Raw genomic sequence first — 19,335 nt, forward strand, 5'->3', positions numbered from 1 at the left:
AATATATCAATCTTTATGTCTCGACCATTTCGAGACTCCTCGTCATGGCCATGATCACATCCAGGACTCCGAACAACCTTCGGTACATCAAAACACATAAACTCATAATACCGATCGTCACCGAACGTTAAGCGTGTGGACCCTACGGGTTCGAGAACCATGTAGACATGACCGAGACTCGTTTCCGGTCAATAACCAATAGCGGAACTTGGATGCTCATATTGGCTCCTACATATTCTACGAAGATCCTTATGGGTCAAACCGCATAACAACATACGTTGTTCCCTTTGTCATCGGTATGTTACTTGCCCGAGATTTGATCATCGGTATCTTAATACCTAGTTCAATTTCGTTACCGGCAAGTCTCTTTACTCGTTCCGTAATGCATCATCCTGCAACTAACTCATTAGTTACAATGCTTGCAAGGCTTATAGTGATGTGCATTACCGAGAGGGCCCAGAGATACCTCTCCGACAATCGGAGTGACAAATCCTAACCTCGATCTATGCCAACTCAACAAGTACCATCGGAGACACCTGTAGAGCACCTTTATAATCACCCGGATACGTTGTGACGTTTGGTAGCACACAAAGTGTGACTCCGATAATCAGGAGTTGCATAATCTCATAGTCCTAGGAACATGCATAAGTCATGAAGAAAGCAATAGCAATATACTAAACGATCGTATGCTAAGCTAACGGAATGGGTCAAGTCAATCACATTATTCTCTAATGATGTGATCCCGTTAATCAAATGACAACTCATGTCTATGGCTAGGAAACTTAACCATCTTTGATTCAATGAGCTAGTCAAGTAGAGGCATACTAGTGACATTTAGTTTGTCTATGTATTCACACATGTATCAAGTTTCCGGTTAATACAATTCTAGCATCAATAATAAACATTTATCATGAAATAAGGAAATAAATAATAACTTTATTATTACCTCTAGGGCATATTTCCTTCACCTCCAAGCACAGAGTTTTGTAGGACAGTAGCAATTTTCCCTCAAGTGGATGACCTAAGGTTTATCAATCCGTGGGAGGCGTAGGATGAAGATAGTCTCTCTCAAACGACCCTGCAACCGAATACAAGAAATCTCTTGTATCCCCAACACACCCAATACAATGGCGAATTGTATAGGTGCACTAGTTCGGTGAAGAGATGGTGATAAAAGTGTAATATTGATGGTAGAAATATATTTCTATAATCTGAATAAATAAAAATAGCAAGATAGCAAATAGTAAACGGGCACAAAAATGGTATTCCAATGCTTGAAAATGAGGCCTAGGGTCCGTACTTTCGCTAGTGCAACCTCTCAACAGTGCTAATATAACTGGATCATATAACCACCCCTCAAAGTGCAACGAAGAATCACTCCAAAGTTCCTATCTAGCGGAGAACATAAGAAGAAATTATTTGTAGGGTACGAAACCACCTCAAAGCTATTCTTTCCGTTCGATCTAGAGTTCGTACTAAAATAACACAAAGCTATTCTTTTCGTTCGATCTATCCTAGAGTTCGTACTAAAATAACACCAAATAATTTCAGATTCATAATACTCAATCCAACTCAAAGAACCTCAAAGAGTGCCCCAAGATTTCTACCGGAGAAACAAAAGACGAGAACGTGAATCAACCCCTATGCATAGATTACCCCAATGTCACCGCGGGAATCCGCGAGTTGAATGCCAAAACACATATCAAGTGAATCAATATGATACCCCATTGTCACCACGAGTATTCATACGCAAGACATATATCAAGTGCTCTCAAATCCATAAAAGTATTCAATCCGATAACAACGGAATCTCATGCCGAGAAGCAGCGTGGGTTCCGCCCCGGGTGACACACTGCTGGATAGATACCCTGTGGATGACATCATGGAGAACACTAACTGTGAGCTACACTTCAAAATGAAGAACATATCCATGAAGGTGGCAGACGCCGTTTCTTATACAAGTCCCCCCGAAGCAACCTTCCATTGCAACCCGATTCCAGCCGGCTATGCTCGTGTCGTGGTTGATGAGGTGGTGGACCAATATTCGGGGCTAGAGCTTGACATTCCTGGAGGTGACGAGGAGCACACACTAGGAGAGGCCATACATTGTATCATCCTATGGAGAAAGGATTGCATCATCTTTCCTGCAAGGCCACCGACACCGCGTCAGCCGACTCCTCCTTGAAGTTCGCCACCGCGTCAGCAGACTTCCGCTCCTCCAAGTCATCAGCCTGCACCGCCTCAGCAGAGTCCTGCTCCTTCAAGTCCGCCAACGCGCCAGGCAACTCCTCCTCCTCTAAGTCCGGCACCGCGTCAGGCCACTCCTCCTCCTCCAAGTCCGACACCGCTTCATCCCACTCCTCCTGCTCCAACTCAGCCACGTCAGCCGTCTCCGCTGCCTTAGCAATCGCGGAAGAGAGCCACCGCAGCTATGGTGCGTAGCGGTACAAGTCAAGGTAGTACAGGAGGTACAGGCGGAGGCAAGCGATTTCAATATGGTCCAAACCTCGCGCCTCTTCCGCAGAGGCCTTACGACATGACCGAGGGGAAAAATGAAGCCATAGTGAAGGCCCAAGTGGACGCCCATTTTGGACCGAATACGCCACCGCCGCCAAGGGAGAAAGTGCCTGAGGATAAGATTGACCACTTTATTCGTATGGCTAAAGCACCAGCTCCCAAGCCTGTTGACTTAGACTATGAGCGCCAAATCAGGAAGGCACATCGAGCATGACTACAGAAGGAGTCGAGCTCGAGCTCGAGCCAAGCAGCTGGCAAAAAATGCGGGAAACCGTTCCCCAGCTGGGAGAACAGGCGGCGCAATCGATCCCCCCGCTTGTTGTACCAACACATGAGAGTACCAACGCCGGTCAGCTGGTAATAACCGACGAGCATAGAAGGCAGGCTGAAGAGCTCGGTATCACTGTTGGACAACTCCTAGAGATCGAGCCCATGTCTCCGCTTAGAGAGGAGGACATAAAACAAAAATATGTTCGTGGCGAACCTTTGGTCAAGCCTGAGGAGATCAAGAACCTCCCAACGAGAATGTATGAATTGCATCAATGGTACATGGAAATTTGCAAGACCCACAATCGAGAGTCCCTCATGGTGAAAGTCAAGGAAGAGGATTACTTCCATGAGACAGCTCTGTCTATTGAGTATACAGAACTATTTCAGTTATTCAATCATGACGCACTCGACAAATCTATCGTCAGTTGCTATTGTCTGTAAGTGATTTCTTTCTGTAATTTAAGTCTCAAGCTAGCTGTAGTGCTCTCGTTGATCATTACCTGTAATTATCCTCACTATATTCTTTTCTGTGGTATTATGCAGGATGAAGATGTCCGAAATGAGAAAAGCTGGACGCTATGGCATTGGGTTCACTGACCCAAATACCATTAATGAAGAGACATGGTCATATGAATATTATAAACAAGAAGTAGAGAGAAACATGCTAGAGTTCTGGAAGCGCCTCAATACCAATGCAGACATACTACTTCCTTACAACTTCCACTGAGTCACATTGTCTTGTACTAAAAATTCTATTTTTGCTTACTAGCTAGATGTTAATAAGTGTATATGGTTTATGGTTAGTTGATGAGTGTTATGCACATGCAAACGTATGTGCATGCAGGTACCACTGGATCTTATTAGACATTCAAGTTGAAGAAGGAAAAGTTGAAGTACTGGACTCACTGCTTAAAAAACCTGAAGAGTACTCAATCGTGAAGGGGATAGTCAACAGGTAATTTCAATCATTATTGAACTATATGTCCTGATATCAACTAATTAATAACTCCTTTATTCATTTTCTTTGCCGGCGGGCCGGCAGGGCTTGGCAAAAAGTTCATCAAAGATGTTCTAGGCCCGTTTAGAGAAAATCTGTGTTGGTATCGACCCACAGTAATTAAATAAGTAGTACTAGCTAGCTACCAATCTCTTTAATTCTAGTTTCAATACCATTAATTATCATGCTTGATTAATTATTATCTGATTGAACTCTATTCTCGTACAGGCCATGAAGCAGGAGCCGGGGAATGATTTATGTGCATACTACGTTTGCGAGAACATTTGCATGGTGACGTCCGAAAGGAGCACATCTGCTAGACAGCTATGGGTACGTTTGCCAGAATACTATACATAATTTTTACATCATTATCGATATCTAGTCACACAACTAATACATGCATATTGATCTCCTTCTTAACAGTTCAATGATGTGCGGAAGAAGCTCCTACCAATGGATCGCGTACGAGCAATTGCAGAGGAAATAGCGGGATTTTTGCTCGACCAGGTCATAGATCCCACAGGAGAATTCCATTACCCGCTACCGTAGTAATGCCTCCATGTAGGAGAAATTGTATATACCAAATTGTATATATATACGTACATGTGTATGTGTGAAGGGTGGTGCGAGACATTCGATGATATATATATGATCGGTTCTACGAGAAATTCTATTTATATATATATATATGCATAACGTGTACAATATGTAGTATCGTAAAATACCAGCAAACGAAAAAGAATTAAATGGAAAACACAAAATTAAAGGGAAAAAAATCCTGAACCCAAAAGCCCCCAAACCTTTTAATACCGGTTGGTGTTGCCAACCGGTACTAAAGGGCTCCCCGCCCCCGGCGATGGCTCGTGCCACGTGGTGGCCCTTTAGCGGCGGTTCGTGCAGAACCGATACTAAATGGTGGGGCGGACCTTTAGTCCCCACCCTTTAGTGCCGGTTACAGAACCGACACTAAAGGGCCTTATGAACCGCTGTTATAGCCCGGTTCTGCACTAGTGACAATGGAAGGAATAGTCCCGAGTCGCTGCAGGCATATGACCCGGCACTTGGGGGATACATTATTCAAGTCAAGATTTCATCAAGTATGCAAGTTTCATGTCGCTGCAAGCATGCACCATGGCACTTGGGGGCTAATGCAAAGTCATTTTAACTCGCCTCATTGAAGACCCGACCCATCACATAGTGATGAGCCGGCCCTTGGGGGCTACTAATTGCTCCTGTCAAAGGTAACCCGAAACTTGGGAGCTACATCATTTGGTGTTATTTTTTGAAGTACATGTAAAATCCCAGCTCAGTATTATCTTACTGAGCCGGCCCTTAGGGGCTACACGTTGCTGCTCAAATCTACATGACCATATCTACAAAGTCTCTGCTCATTATTGCATAATGACCCGGCACTTGGGGGCTACACATGTGAAGTGAAAATTATTCAATTTATGACTGGTGGCTTAGATGAACAAACTGGATTTCTCCAAAGTTGCAGCTTTTTAAAGCAAGTCTTGAGCTATCACTACGTTCTCCTCTTAAGACTTGGGGGCTACAGGTGATATGTATATAAGGGAGGAACCTCTTCAAATTCTCAGTTTTGAGCAAACAAGATGAATATTTCAAGACCAATATTTTTTGGCAAGTCGGAGCTTTGGAGGCTGACTCAAATGGATTATTTCTTACAATGTCTTTTCACAAGAAACCAATGTCAGCAAATTGACTATGAAGCTGATCTATTGACTCGGACTTTTCAGAGGAAGTGCCCGGATTTTTTTGCACTGGCAAAGTTCGAACATATCTGCTAAAGGAGATTTGCTATGAGATCATGGACACGTATCAAGGAGGAAATGACAAGGACTTAAGGATGATCAGGTGCCGGCTCAGAATTTTTTTAACCCAGAGCGCAACCTGTCAAATTTGTTCTTGTGTTTATTTTGCAGGATCAGTTTAACATGGATAAATCCAAATTAAACTGGGGGCTAATGTCGGGGATATACCCCGCGGTATGACCCGACCGGAAATTATGACCCGGCCGGACTTGGCGACTCACTAGTGACACACCCTGACTAGGCGACTCACTAAGTGACCCGCCCGGATCTCTCCACTCACTGATGACCCGATCGGTCCCGGTGACTCGTTGGTGACCCAGCAGGCGGGTCAGAGGAGCGACAAGACCCGGTGGCCCAGAAGGCAGATCATGGAAGGCTGGCTCAGGAGGGCAGGATTCGTCGTGTCGGGCTAATTCATTCTGGGAAAAAAGGGGGAAGGGAGTCACCTGAGCTATGCGAAGGGAAGGAAGTCGTGGGCTGAGCCGGAGGTCACTTTTCCCGATCCATCCCGAAGGTTTTTTTCCCTCTCTCGCCCCATCATCGTACCCAGTCCTGCTGTGTGGGTGTGAAGTGGAAAAATCCCGTTCTGGCTGGCAGCGGGCATAGGACTGAAAATCCTCTTTCGCCGGGCCTTTTGGACTCGAAATCCAAACGGAGAGAGTGGTTCGAATCCACCTCAGAACGAACAATGAAAAAGGCATCGAGCGGGTGCAAGCTCGAGGAGCTAGGAAGGATGGAAGAAAGTTGATGGCTATTCACAGCTACCACCTTAACACCAAAGAAGAGTTCGACCCAATACTTTATTTCTGTCTTAGTGAATCCCGTAGGCCGACTTAAGAGCAAAGCATAAGGAATATTTTCCTACAAAGGAAGCAAGACTAGGACTCCACTTGTAAAAATCCTACTAGGACTAGTCGTAAGCCGCCCCTTCAACTTATATAAGGAGGGGCAGGGCACCCCAAGAGGGACAAGTTTTTCTAGAGGTCTCAATAGACAAGTCAAAGTAGATGCTCTCGAGATAGAGGTAGCGAAACCTCGCCCTTGTAACCGAGATCGTCATCATCATCAATATCAATGAAGCAGGTTGTAGGCTTTTACCTCCGCCGTGAGGGGCCGAACCTGGGTAAAATCTCGTGTCTCTCGTCCCACTCAACCCCTCTCAAGCTACCACATAGATGCGTTGGCCTCATGACTAAGTCATTTCAACGAGAACATCTGCCGTGACAAATCCACGATAGGGACGACAACGGCGTAGGGGTGAGGCCGCGAACCAGCCTGCGCCCGCGTGGCTGGAACGGGCTGGGAGCGCGTGCGCAGCGGTCAGAGCGCGCCCGCTGCAGGCTCGGTGGACGGCCTGCAAAGAACGACTGTCGCCGGATGTCGTGCTCATCGCGGAGCCACGTATCCCACAACGGCAAGTCGACGGCATACCTCCAGTCGTCGATGAGGTCTTGGGGCAGGCAGGCGCGGCGACGGTTGATTTCGTCCCAGCGGGCGCGGCGGCGGTTGATCTCCTTCCGGCGGGCGGGACCGCTCACCGGGACTGGCGGGATAGGCACCCGATCCGTGGTGAGGTGCCAGTTGTTGGGGGAGGTGCAGGTCGTCCCACGGCAATGGCGTGCGCGTCTCCCAGTACCTCTTGCAGACCTCCGCCTTCACGTACGGCCGCTGGCGAGGCGGGGCGCTGTCCGACGAGATATGGAATGCAGACGGTGGAGGTGGAGGTGGAGGTGGAGTGGGGGAGCGCTGACGCCGGCCGAACGACGACCCGGCCTCGTGGTCGTGCCTCGTCTTGCGGACAGGGAACCAACGGCCCGCCATTGTCACTGACGGGGAGGTGGAGAAGCGGCGGGCTAGGGTTTGGCTCTCGGGCTAAGATGAGGCACGCGTCACCTGAGTAGGGAAGTGGAAGTGTGGACTCCCACCGGTCCACGGCTTTCACATTAAAATGGACGGCCGCTCAGCCGGGGTGGCTGCCAAGTGGGGCCTCCCATGCGTGCGCCGTAAATGTGGGCGGTGGGTGGTAGGTGGCACACGGGCCCGAGACGGACGCGGAGTGAGCGCGTGGGCGTTCGTTCATCGACGGAAGTTTGGACCGAAGATGGGACAAACTGAACATGAAAAGGACAGAAAATGAGGATGGATCACACGTTAGCCATGTGGTCTGTCCGTTTGAGTTCAAACAAACAAACGCGGATAGAATGAGGTCGCATGTTGGAGTTGACCTTAACTCATCTCATAACGCTCAAACATAGTCTGGTACCCCAGATCTTCCACAAAACGCTCGACACAAATACTTCCTTTGTCCTGAAATAATTGTTTTAACTTTATACTAACTTTAATTTATACTAACTTTAATATGAAACTGCATTAAATTTGAGACATTTATTTTAAAACGGAGAGAGTAATACCTCACAGTATAAACATCCAAATATCTCGGCTGATTCAAGAAAGGATTTGGTGCAAAGAATGTGACAACTCGAAGGTGCAGTTACCCTACCGTGTTCTATTGGGGAACGCACTACGCAAAAAATGTTACGCTATACGCGTCACGCCTAAGATCACTATGTTGCAAGAATTATTTATGTGTGACACCAGCGTTTCTTCTTTAGTTTCCTCATTGTAGTGCTTTCATTTTTCTTTTGGTACTCCCTCCGTCCCAAAATTCTTGTCTTAAATTTGTCTAAATACGGATGTATCAAGTCATGTTTTAGTATTAGATACATCTAAGACAAGAATTTTGAGACGGAAGGAGTACTACATACAAACGCTCAGTATATTGTTTTTTTAATCTGCAAAACAACGTGAGAGTCGAGATGAAAATCTTTGATCAGCTCTTCAATGTTTTCTCCTTGGGAGAAGTTCATGGATTTAAGATAGACAACGTCATAAATTGAAAATGTACTGTGGACAACAATATTTTGTGTAAAGAAATCGGACATTGTACAACAACAACAAAGCCTTTCACCAAACAAATTGGGGTAGGATATAGGAAAATAATAATTGGACATTATAAATACAAAAATCAGACAAAGAGGAGAGGAAATATGTTCATCACTCCATCTTAGACTCTATTTTTATCTATACTATAACATATACGGGGAGAGCAAGGGAGGGTCTGTACCTCTGCCTGTCAAGCAGCCACTCGCTCTCCGCCTAGCTGCTGCACCGCTGCACCATTGCTTGCTGGTCTTAGAGGGAGAAACGTGGATAGCTATCGCCGGAGAGGGAGAAACGATGAGAGGCATCATTGGAGAGGGAGAAACGGGAATAAGCATTGTTGGAGAGGGGGAAACAAGGAGAGGCATTGCCGAAGGGCGAGTGCTAGGCGCCGGCGATTTGGGCCGGTCGGACCAGCGCCATAGGATCTAGTGATTAGAGCAACTCTAGCAGACCCCGCATCCCGCCCCGACCCATAAAATAACCGCCAAAATGCGGGCCGGGACGAAAAAACCCGCCCGATCAGACCCCGCATCCCGCCCCGACCCGCAAAAATTTTTAGGGGGCGCAGCAAAATCTCGAGCCCAACCCGAGAAAACGCGGGTTTCCCCCTCGCGGCTGCGGTGCCCTGCATATTAAGCAGAAGCGGTTGGTGGGGGGACATTTCATCCAGTGCTTTCTTCCACCAACCACCTCTCCTCTCCCCTCTTGCGCCACCGCCGGCCGCCGCCCAAGATTTCGGCGACCGCAGCCGGCAGGAGCACGCCGGAAGGCCGCCACGCGCACGAGGCCTCCCCCCTCCCCCCCCGCGCGTCGGCGGACCGCCGGATTTGCAGATCTGCGGCAGTTCATCGCGGGCCGCCGGATTTGGCTTTTTCCGGCCGCCGGTTGCTGCCCCAAGCTATGGAGTGGTCGGGGAGCCTCTCCCGCAGCCCAGGCAAGGGCGCATCGCCGCATGCAGGTGTGAGTTCATCCGCCCGCCGTCACCGAAGGTTTGCGGGCATGGACTCGTCCGGCCGTCCACCGGGCTCGGCGCTCGCGCAGCGTCTTTGTGGCTTGCCGATGCCGCTCATAGAGTGCGACGACTGCACGCGAAAAGTGCTGCGGCTCACTTCGAGCACGCCGAAGCACCCCGGATGGGTGTTCTTCAAATGCGAAAACGACGGGGTACGTGCACTTGCGGTAGCTCGTTTCACAGTTCATTCTTTAGCTAAACTGCGGTGGCTGACTTCGAGCTTGCTCATTCTTTTGTGTAGGACGAAGGATGCTCCTTTTGGTTTTGGGAAGGGCAATACATTGATTTGTTGATAGAAAGAAATTTAATAGATGTTAGTGCACTCCTTGGTACAATCAAAGGAAATGATGCGGCTGCATGTGCAACCAGAGGGGAAGCAACATCTACTTCTTCCGAAACAAAGATGAAGAAAGAAGAATGCAAAATCAAGAATCCACAGATCAACAACGAATGCATGGAGAAGATATTAGTCCAACTAGTGGGAGCAGTTATGGAAATTGGAAATCTTCTAAAATGCATTCTTGTAGTTCTTGTTTTCTTTGGTCTTGCTATTCTAGCAAAGATTTGGTGATGCTTTTTGTATCCAATGTTGTCATAAAACAAAGCAATGCAATATGCTAGATCAAATTGAGTTGCAAATTTAAGTTTTGCGGGCCGGGAGTAAATGCGCCAGATCAGACGCCGCAACCCCAACCCGTAAAAAAGCATATTCTGGGAATATCCTTTTTTACGGGTCCATTATGCGGGGTCTGCAACTGTGGCTGTCCGCGCCGACCCGCAAAGACGTTTTTCCGCGAACTGCAAAACCGTTTTGCGGGTTGGGAGGATGCGGGGTCTGCTAGAGTTGCTCTTAGGAGCCGCACGATTCCCTCTTCCTTCTCTGGACGTCTCTCTTCTATTAGAAAAAATCCCGACGCGCCGCCATGGACGACGAGGCGCGGGCCTCAAAGCACCTTCCCGCGCGTCTCCCCTGCCGTTGCCCTCGTCGCCAGTTGTCATCACCGGTCGCCACCGTCGCCTCCTGGGTTTCTCGCCAGCAAACATGCGCCCGCGGTTGCAGCTCCCGTGGCGACGATTGCAACTCCGTTGAGCGGGCCGCGTTTGTGGTGGCGCCGGTCGCAGCTCCGGTGATGGTTGCTGGTCGCAGCTCCGGTGCCGGTCGCCGATAGCAGCACGACCCATGCAACAACTGGACATCCGCGATGGGCACCCCAGGCAAACATCGCCGTTTTGAATGGATGTAGCAAAAAGCATCGCCGGTCGTAACAAAAATGACAGACGGTTGCAGCAAAATCGTTGTGGCCGCCGTCGCAGCTCCGCCTTGTTGGATGTAGCAAAAAACTACGGTGGTAGCAAGATCCAACTACGGGTGAATCTTTGTTATCTACAGTTGAAGCTTTTTCCGTGGTCGGTTGACGGTTTTTCCTGTTGGCAGTAGTTAGCCCTAGCATCGTCATTCATTGTTTGAAGCTTTTTTTTTACGCCGGTTGAAGCTTTGTGCGACATCGGATGTAGATTTTTATTGTGGGAGTGGCTGGTTCCAGCATCTATCGTCGATGGTTGAAGCTTTTTGTCGCATCAGTTGTAGCTTTTCAGAACACCTTTGCAACATCCGGGGAGCGGGGACGGTATCCCTTGGTGCTCGCAGCTCGCCGTCCGCGTAAGCCATGGCCGCCTTGCCTATGAGCTCGCGGGCCATGGCCCCCCTGTCGTAGTAGCACTGGTGCTCGGCCCCATCCCACGCGTCCATGGCGACGTTGCAGAACCTGCAGGAGAGAGAAGAGACGAACAAAGAGGGAAGAAGATAAGCAAAATCGCGCGAGAGAGAAAAACGGTTGGTCGTGGGCCCAGGCGATTAGTTTACTTACGCGAGGCACGCGCAGCCGCATGATCTGCGGCATTGACGCAGCACACGCGTCCGGCGAAACGTTTCGGCCGGCAGTCTGGCTCCAAACGATCTCCTTGCCGAAGAGGGAGAGACGAGGAGAGGCAGTGTTGGAGAGGGAGAGATGAGGAGAGGTGACGTCCAAGAAGGAGATACGAGGGGCCTCAGATCGAGAGGGAGAGAGAGACGGGGGAGTGGCGACGCTGGGATAGGGTTCTAGATGAGTGAGTCGAGGGCTAAGAGGCGCGAGCCGTTCCGTGTGATTCCCCTAAATCGGAGGTATGAGCGCATTCCAGATAATGGGAGAATATTACATTCAGGGAATGGGTGGATTCCGGTCTTCACTGCTACCAAGCATAAGGATGAGGCCCATGTGCATAATGAGGATTTTTTTTGAAAAACATTATTAATATTTTAACAAATTCCGAAAATATATGACCAAATCTGGAAATTTCAAAAATATTAGCCCGTCGGCCCCGCTCTGGCCGAAGAGGCCATTTTCGGCCGCACTTAGACCGAAGTACTATCTTCGGTCACGCTTGGGCCGATGAGTGGCCGTTCTGGACCGATGAGACTAACTTCGGCTGCGGCCCGACCGATGGGCACTCTTCGGCCTGGTCCTGATCGAAGATCAGTCGTCGGCCTGCACCAAGCCGAAGATGGCAGCTGTGTCAGTGACAGCATCTGTGCCAGCTTGTGCAAAACGGAGGACTTGCCCGACCGCGAGTGCAAGACGGGCGACAGCGTGTGCAAGACGGAGGACTTGCCCGACCGCGAGTGCAAGACGGGCGCTCGCCGGGGTGATCCTCGGCGTCGGGTTGCATGGCAGCAGCAGAGGCAGCAGGCAAGACACAACAGCACGGGCGCCTTGATTGCCGCTAGCGCCAGCATGCTGAGGAGGAAGCTTCAAAAATGCATCGTATTCCATGAAGCTAGCATGCCTCCGAGCGTACATGCATCCATGCAGATGAACAGTCTACTACGTACTTTAACTAGAAGATGCCCGCGCGCGTTGCACGGAACATCAGGATGCATTGATACACGAGTAGTTTATTTGACAAAATATGTGGAGGGTCCTCTCAACTATTAAAAATATCCATATCTTATTCAGATATTCAGTTATGGTGCTGAGCTCATAAGTATCAGGGGTATAGTGAATACAAATGAAAATAGGCAAGCACGTTCAAGTGTTTTATCTGTATGCAAAATTCATGAAATGTAGCACACAGCTAGAACAGCCCAACATGTTTGTTTCCGAAACATTAAGAATTCATTGAATTTTATTGCAATTATTTGAGCTCAGGAGCCAAGTTCATATCTCATCTTTCTTCTTCTATTTCGGCAGTAATCGGGTAAATGATTAGGAGGTACATAGAATTAAAGTCTAATGGGTAAGGACACTATTGTTGCTCTAGCCCCTTCCCTTCCCTATCTGGATCCTACTCCACGGCTGTAAGAAAACACAACTTTTCCTTAAAAAAAACTTTGCGCGACTTTCTCCAGTAAAAGCTTCACCTATGTCATGTTTGCTCTGTAGTTGCACTTCAACGTCTCCTAACTCATACTCTTTGTATTGTAAAGAAAAAACTCCACGCTTCGTCAACTCCTCCAGATACTTATAATTGTGCATCAAGCCTGTAACCTTTGCATGAATAATTACAACATATACAAAAAAATAACTTTTGTAATGATTGCCATATGTTGCATCTCTTTCCACATGGGATTTTCTCTCGACCTTGTGTTGCCTCCCCTGTGCACATGGTGTCCCATCTCACAATCGTAGATACATGTTGTGAATTAGTAACAATTCTTGTTTCACATATCAGATGGATATTGAAAGTTGCAACTTATTTCTACATTTCACTGTCAATTAGCACATCCAGGCACAAATCTTCTGCAAGTGGATGCTCACCGTAAATTAACAACATACTTGAGTTGCGGTTTGGACTTCTAACTGCAATTGCAAGCTAAAAATTGAATTGTATAGCAAACAGACCTTTTCTCGGCATACATCACATTTTCATGTATCCGTACAAATTCTGACTCAAGCTGTAGCTTGAACATTATCTTTGCAGGGCTCAGGCGGCTCCTGACCATCTACAGCTTGAAAGACTAATTCACAAGGAGGAAGACTGAAAGTACTTGTACTGATCTACACATATGTTTACAAGATTATATGGCGTATATTATCTCTGCTGCTGTCGATGTCGACATCAAGGTATGTGTTAGTACAAAAGATCCTTTAGATGAGATCATGGCACCCTAGAGATAGGTGAACATATAGTCCAAAATCAAGTACTGAACACCCAGTATTTTCTGCAATTTGAGCTCAGTATTTAGATGTTTGGCTGGAACTACAACTTCTGGAATTGCTAAGCCGAACGACTAACAACATATCTGAATTGTCATTGTGAAACGCAATTTATTGAGCTTAGATATACAAACAAATGCTCAACGTACAGAAGGCAATGCTTCTTGCAGGCAACCTTTGCTGTATATATATATCATTAGATTGTTGCTTAATAGAACAAACTTTCAGTCTCTTCTTACATTACATAAAGCAAGATTTGGCTGTAACGCCATGAAAACCAGTCACCTACTGCCTGGTACTTAAGCCAAGAACTCTGTGCTTAGTAAGATCAGGATCTTCTGGCATTTTTTTTTTTTTTGCATATTTCAGTTATCCTAAAAACAATCACGTGCTGATTCTTATGCTTATTATAATTACCTTCCTTAGTGAGAAACACTTCTTTAAATGCAATATTGCTTATAAGATCAAGCATAATCGCTTTTTTTAAATGCAATAGTATTTTCTCGCAAGTTAAACTATCCTGCAAAACAGACACCAAATCACTTCAGTATAAACACAAAAATGAATTGAAAGCAATGGTCACCTCACATTCAGCGATTGTCGTGGTCATTCAGGTTGATGCCAGAGGAGAGGCACTGAAGGAATGCACGCCAGCGGGCGCATCAGACTCCTTACATTGGCTTCGCAATCGCAAGACATGCGAGCGTTGGAGCCGATAACTACAAAATTTGAAAGATAAGACGATTGTGCTGATGCCAGATCTCCGAAATTACCAGGACGACGAGCATTCTCCAATACATATTATCATATCCATCCTTAATAGAACTGCTCCTTTCCTTGGAACAGCTGTAGAAGACAAAATAATATATTATGCTACCTTTCTTCCAAGTATTCAACATTGCTCATTGTGTGCCAGTATATTAGGCACACCAAACTTAAATGAGAAGATAAATGGCAGCCATGAATCGAAAAAACATATATACTATAGCTTGAGCACACATTTATAAATGGTTCCAGGACAAACAAGAACGAAGTAGACATGTTTGACTGAACACTTTGCTACATATGCACAGCGAACCTGAATTTGTGTACAACACCACCACGAATCTACAAATAGGCCATGGAATCATTTGTCAACCATAGTATGCCCTTCTTTTCGTTGTTTGCTTAATTAGAAAATATGTGAAAAACAATATTGGCTCTGAAGATCTCGCCTCATCTATCTTCTGACCTAAAAGGGCATCAGACAATCACTACTTAAACATAACGGCCTGTAGTATTCCAGTCCCATGAGAAAACGGGTAGCCAAGCAGCTAGATTCACCTCCAGATTGGCGTGACGAGCGTGTGGCTCTTGAGGTGTAGTACAAGCAGCTTGAGTCCCATCTGCCTACCCATTTGATTTATATTGGACTGCAACTCTGCAAGACTGGCTTCTAGATCCTCGTCCCTTCTAGAGAGTTCGACCTGAGCGCACGAATTGAACTATGGGTAACAAAAAAATGAATTTTGGAGGCGGCACGGGTGGGAGGGATGAGGATTGGGAAGGAGAGGCAGTAGCCAAGCATAGCACCTCCACATGGGGCGCTTCAGTGACAGTGGGGAAGGAGGAGGTGGACTATGCGGAAGCGCCTCCGCCAAGGAAGCAACACATAGCCGGCGGCGGTCAGCGGCAGGAGACGGGGAAGGGGGTGGAGGAGATGGCGAGGAGGAGGGGGTGTGGAGATGTTGGGCGCTGGGACTAATGCGCAGAGGAAGGGGCAGGAGATGCGTCGCCGGCATGCTTGCCGAGGTCGGCATCGGAGAAGATGGGGATGGGGTGGAAGAGATGGACGAGAGGGCCATGGTGTTGGTGGGCCGTGTGGCTGAGAGGATGCATGAGAGGTTCCGGGGGCACACGGCGTCGACGGCAGCCACCGCGCCAGATCGGTTCCAGCGCTGCCGGCGGCATGCCTTTCCTGAGATGATTGGATAAGGTGGGCGTGGGGAAGAGATGGGGGCCATGGGGCTGAACGGGAAAGGCAGGGGGTTATCTGCAAATATGTGATGGAAGTGGCGGGCGTCTGTTTGCAAAATTGACCAGATTTCACCGTGTCCATTAGATCAGATCGATCAGACGGTTGTGAATGCACGATGGCAGACACACCATCACCACCAACTCAGGTTTTTATAGTAGTAGAGATTCTAAGTGGAACGCACGAACATCTGACGAACGTAAGCGATCTAACGGCACGGATTCAGTAGGAGATGATGTCGGCTTGGGCTGTAGCACATATACCCTCTTGCAGTAGCACTTGCGCTGGAGGCGGCGCGTGTTGCACTGGCTGTCGGGGATGTCCTCCGTCTTGCACACGCTAGCGTAGTTGTTGTAGCTGAAGCAGGTGCGCTCTTCGGCTTGGTGTAGGCCGAAGATAGCTCTTCGGTTAGGGCGAGCCTGAAGTTAATATCTTCGGCCCAGAACGGCCACTCCTCAGCCGAATCGTGACCGAAGACCGAAGTTCGGTCTAAGTGCGGCCGAAAAGTGCCTCTTCGGCCTGAGCGAGGCCCACGGGCTAATATTTTTTAAATTTACAAATTAGGTAATATCTTTTCGGAATTTGTTAAAATAATAATACTACTTTAATGAGCAGATTCTTCCACCCATTACATTCCACCCTGTGACTTGAACCAAACACATCTAAAGGATCTTGATATTCTTCCACTTTAATGAGCAGATTCCCATGATCTAGCAATAAACTAAAACGACATTAACCATTTCACATATCTGGATTCATGGCAGATAAAAAAATGCAATGAAATTAGTTGGATCGGATAAACTAGAGTGATTAATATTTAGAGACAAAATAAGTGTCTTTCGGGAGTTCATAGCCCCCAAATTTTCTACTATCTTATAAATTGGAGTTGATGGTGATGATTGTGAACTCACTCCCCCACTCGACCGCAATCTCCCTCGTCCATCTAAAACTCACCATACCACGCGAATTTGAAAAAGAAAAGAAAATGCGTCTTATTCTTCTATCTTTTCCAAGTAGTCAGACTTATTCACAGCTATCACCTTAACATCGAAGAACAATTTTGTCCAATGGTTTCTTTTTGTCTTATTAGTAAATCTTAATTCAACATTACAAGTATATTGATTCTTTCCCAATTAAACGAAGACTTTGTAAATATTGTGTGTGCAATGGTGCTCACATCGTTGTCGCGCTTATGCAAGTGCATTGTTGGCTGCTTGGTTTTCTTTCTTCACGGCGTTGTATGTGCATTCTTTGTTATATACTAGTATTACTATTTGAATACAACTGAATTGTTTATGTTGTTCTGTTCTGCAGCGGCGCATGCGCTTCCAAAATTACGCTATTTCTGTGACAAATAATTTCGGACGAAGGGAGTATTTTTGACATGCCACCCTCGAAGCTTCAATCACTCTTAACTGTGGGGAAAAAAGCAACCATGACAAGTGACTTGAACAAAGCATTTGAGTCACCGAGGACTCGAATATTGCAAGGAAAAAAAGTGATCACTGCCGTGCAGTTATCTGATTATGAAAAATGAAAAACCAACGATTGAAGGATAAATGGAAGAGAAATATATAATACGTTCTGTACATTGCAGCATATTTGCATAAGTAGCAAGTCCATCGTGCATTTCAAAGATTTGTCTCAAATTGGGATGCGCACAACAGCACACATAGATTATATCTCAATTAAGTTCGTGCATAGACGCTTAAATTTATCCAAACCTTTTCCCCAAAACAAACCTGCAGAAGGGTTGCAGGATCATTAAGCTAACTCTGGGACACTACAGAGCAATGCATTGAACATTTCGTCTATCGGTCTAATGAAGCTAATTAACTTAACAGAGTCACGAAGCAGAGGCCTTGTTGAACCACCGATGGTGAAGCGCTTCCACCGCCGTGAGCCGCTCGTCGGGGTTGAAGGCAAGCAGGCCAGTCAGGAGGTCGTGCCCGGCTTCCGAAAGATCCGGGAACCACTCCAAGTGCATCTTCCCCGTGGAGGCGATCTGCTCTCGTAGCTTGGACATCTCGGCGGCCATGCCCTCCTCCGTGTCTCCCACGAACAGGGTCCCGCCGGCCAACAGCTCAGCCATGATACACCCGAGCGCCCACATGTCCACGGCCTGCCCGTAGTACCGGTTTCCCTCCAGCTGCTCCGGCGAGGTGTAGATCAGCGTGCCCACGCGGCACTCCTCGTACGGTACCCGCGGCGGCTTCCGCCGCGTCGCCGATCCGAAGTCGCCCATCTTCAGCTCGCCGAACATGGTGACGAGGACGTTCTCGGGCTTGATGTCCCGGTGGACGACGCCGGCCCCGTGTATCCTCTCGGCCGCGTCCAGGAGCTGCCGCATCATCACGCGCACCACGTCCTCCGACAGAGGCTTGTAGAGGTGCTCGCGCAGGGTGAGGCCGCCGGCGACGAGCTCCATGACGAGGAACATGTCCCCCGTGTCGGCGTCCGTCGCCACGTCCAGGATGTCCACGATGGACGGGTGGCCGCGGCAGGCCGCGTGGCAGCCGGCCTCGCGGATCACGGCCGGCATGTCGGGCGCGCGGATCCACTTCACCGCCACCTTCTTGCCCCCGCGGCGGTCGCGCGCCTTCAAGACCTGGCCGTAGGCGCCTTCCCCGAGCACCTCCAGCGTCTCGTAGTCGCGGATGCTCCCGAACGAGTATCGGGCCTTCTTGCCGCCGTTGCCGTTGGCGACGCGCTCCGCCGCCGGGCGCTTGCGGGTGGCCGTCGGCGTGGGCTCGGAACGTGCGCCTACTGCCGTCAACATGAGCTCAGAACGTTGTTGTGCGTGCGAGCTGGGTCGGTCGGCCGGGGAGAAACGCGCGTAGGCTGGAGCTGGCTTCGGATTCTTTCTCGACGGGGAATCGATGTCTAGACGAGCGGAGTACGTGGGGATGTACTAGATGTATATATAGGCAGCTAGGAGGACGGCGATGTCTCCATGTCCGATCCGGACAAGGTAACGCGTGGCCTGCGCGTAGCGTTTATGTGGGTCACGCGCACCGACAGCTCACCGCTTTTTTCTTTTCTTTTTTTGGCAAACAATGGCTCACCCACAGCGAAACCTACTTGTATTGGGCCCGTAGGATAGCTTCAAGTTCCCCTTGTTCGCTTTTTTTTTTCTTCCGCGCTGCTTTCCGGAAAGACGTACCGCACACTGGTATCGATCCAATGGGCCGGCCCATCTGTGAACCTTCTCGCAGCTTCTAGAAGGTTCCAAAACCGGTTCTTTCCTGGTTTCTCTTTTTATTTTGGTTTTATTTTTATTTATGTTTTCTTTTTTCGTGAATCTGTTTCTGTTTTTCTTTTTCATTTTCTTTATTATTTTTGCCTTTTTAAGTTTACTTTTATTGTTTATTTTTACGAAAATTTCAAAAAAAATCCGATTTTAAAAAATGTTCCTCTTAACAAAATATGACCAGACTTTAGAAAACAATGTTCAGGTTTCAAAAAATGTGCAGCAATTTCAAAAAAAACTGTTCCCGTTATAGATTTTGTTCACAAATTCAAAACATGCACAAGAATTCCAAAAATGTACCTAG

General features: G+C 47.8%; 1 protein-coding gene and 1 long non-coding RNA gene across 2 annotated transcripts; both read right to left on the minus strand.

Moving 5' to 3' along the window:
* Window positions 1-13,768: 13,768 nt before the first annotated feature.
* On the minus strand, window positions 13,769-15,762 carry LOC123119446 (uncharacterized). The gene is made up of 2 exons (XR_006458684.1): window positions 14,356-15,762; window positions 13,769-14,287 (listed from the first exon to the last, which is right to left on the minus strand). It is a non-coding gene; the product is annotated as an uncharacterized lncRNA (long non-coding RNA).
* A 1,753-nt stretch (window positions 15,763-17,515) lies between these two features.
* On the minus strand, window positions 17,516-18,661 carry LOC123124333 (putative cyclin-dependent kinase F-2). The gene has a single exon (XM_044544966.1). It carries the CDS (start codon window positions 18,558-18,560, stop codon window positions 17,628-17,630), a length of 933 nt encoding a protein of 310 aa, XP_044400901.1. The 5' UTR covers window positions 18,561-18,661; the 3' UTR covers window positions 17,516-17,627.
* Window positions 18,662-19,335: the final 674 nt, after the last annotated feature.

Source organism: Triticum aestivum, chromosome 5D (genome assembly GCF_018294505.1).
Source record: "Triticum aestivum cultivar Chinese Spring chromosome 5D, IWGSC CS RefSeq v2.1, whole genome shotgun sequence".
Taxonomy (NCBI): Eukaryota; Viridiplantae; Streptophyta; class Magnoliopsida; order Poales; family Poaceae; genus Triticum; species Triticum aestivum.

Excerpts from the sequence above, each read along its gene's own strand:
- LOC123124333 (XM_044544966.1), bottom strand. The coding sequence starts at position 18,560 with ATGTTGACGGCAGTAGGCGCACGTTCCGAGCCCACGCCGACGGCCACC.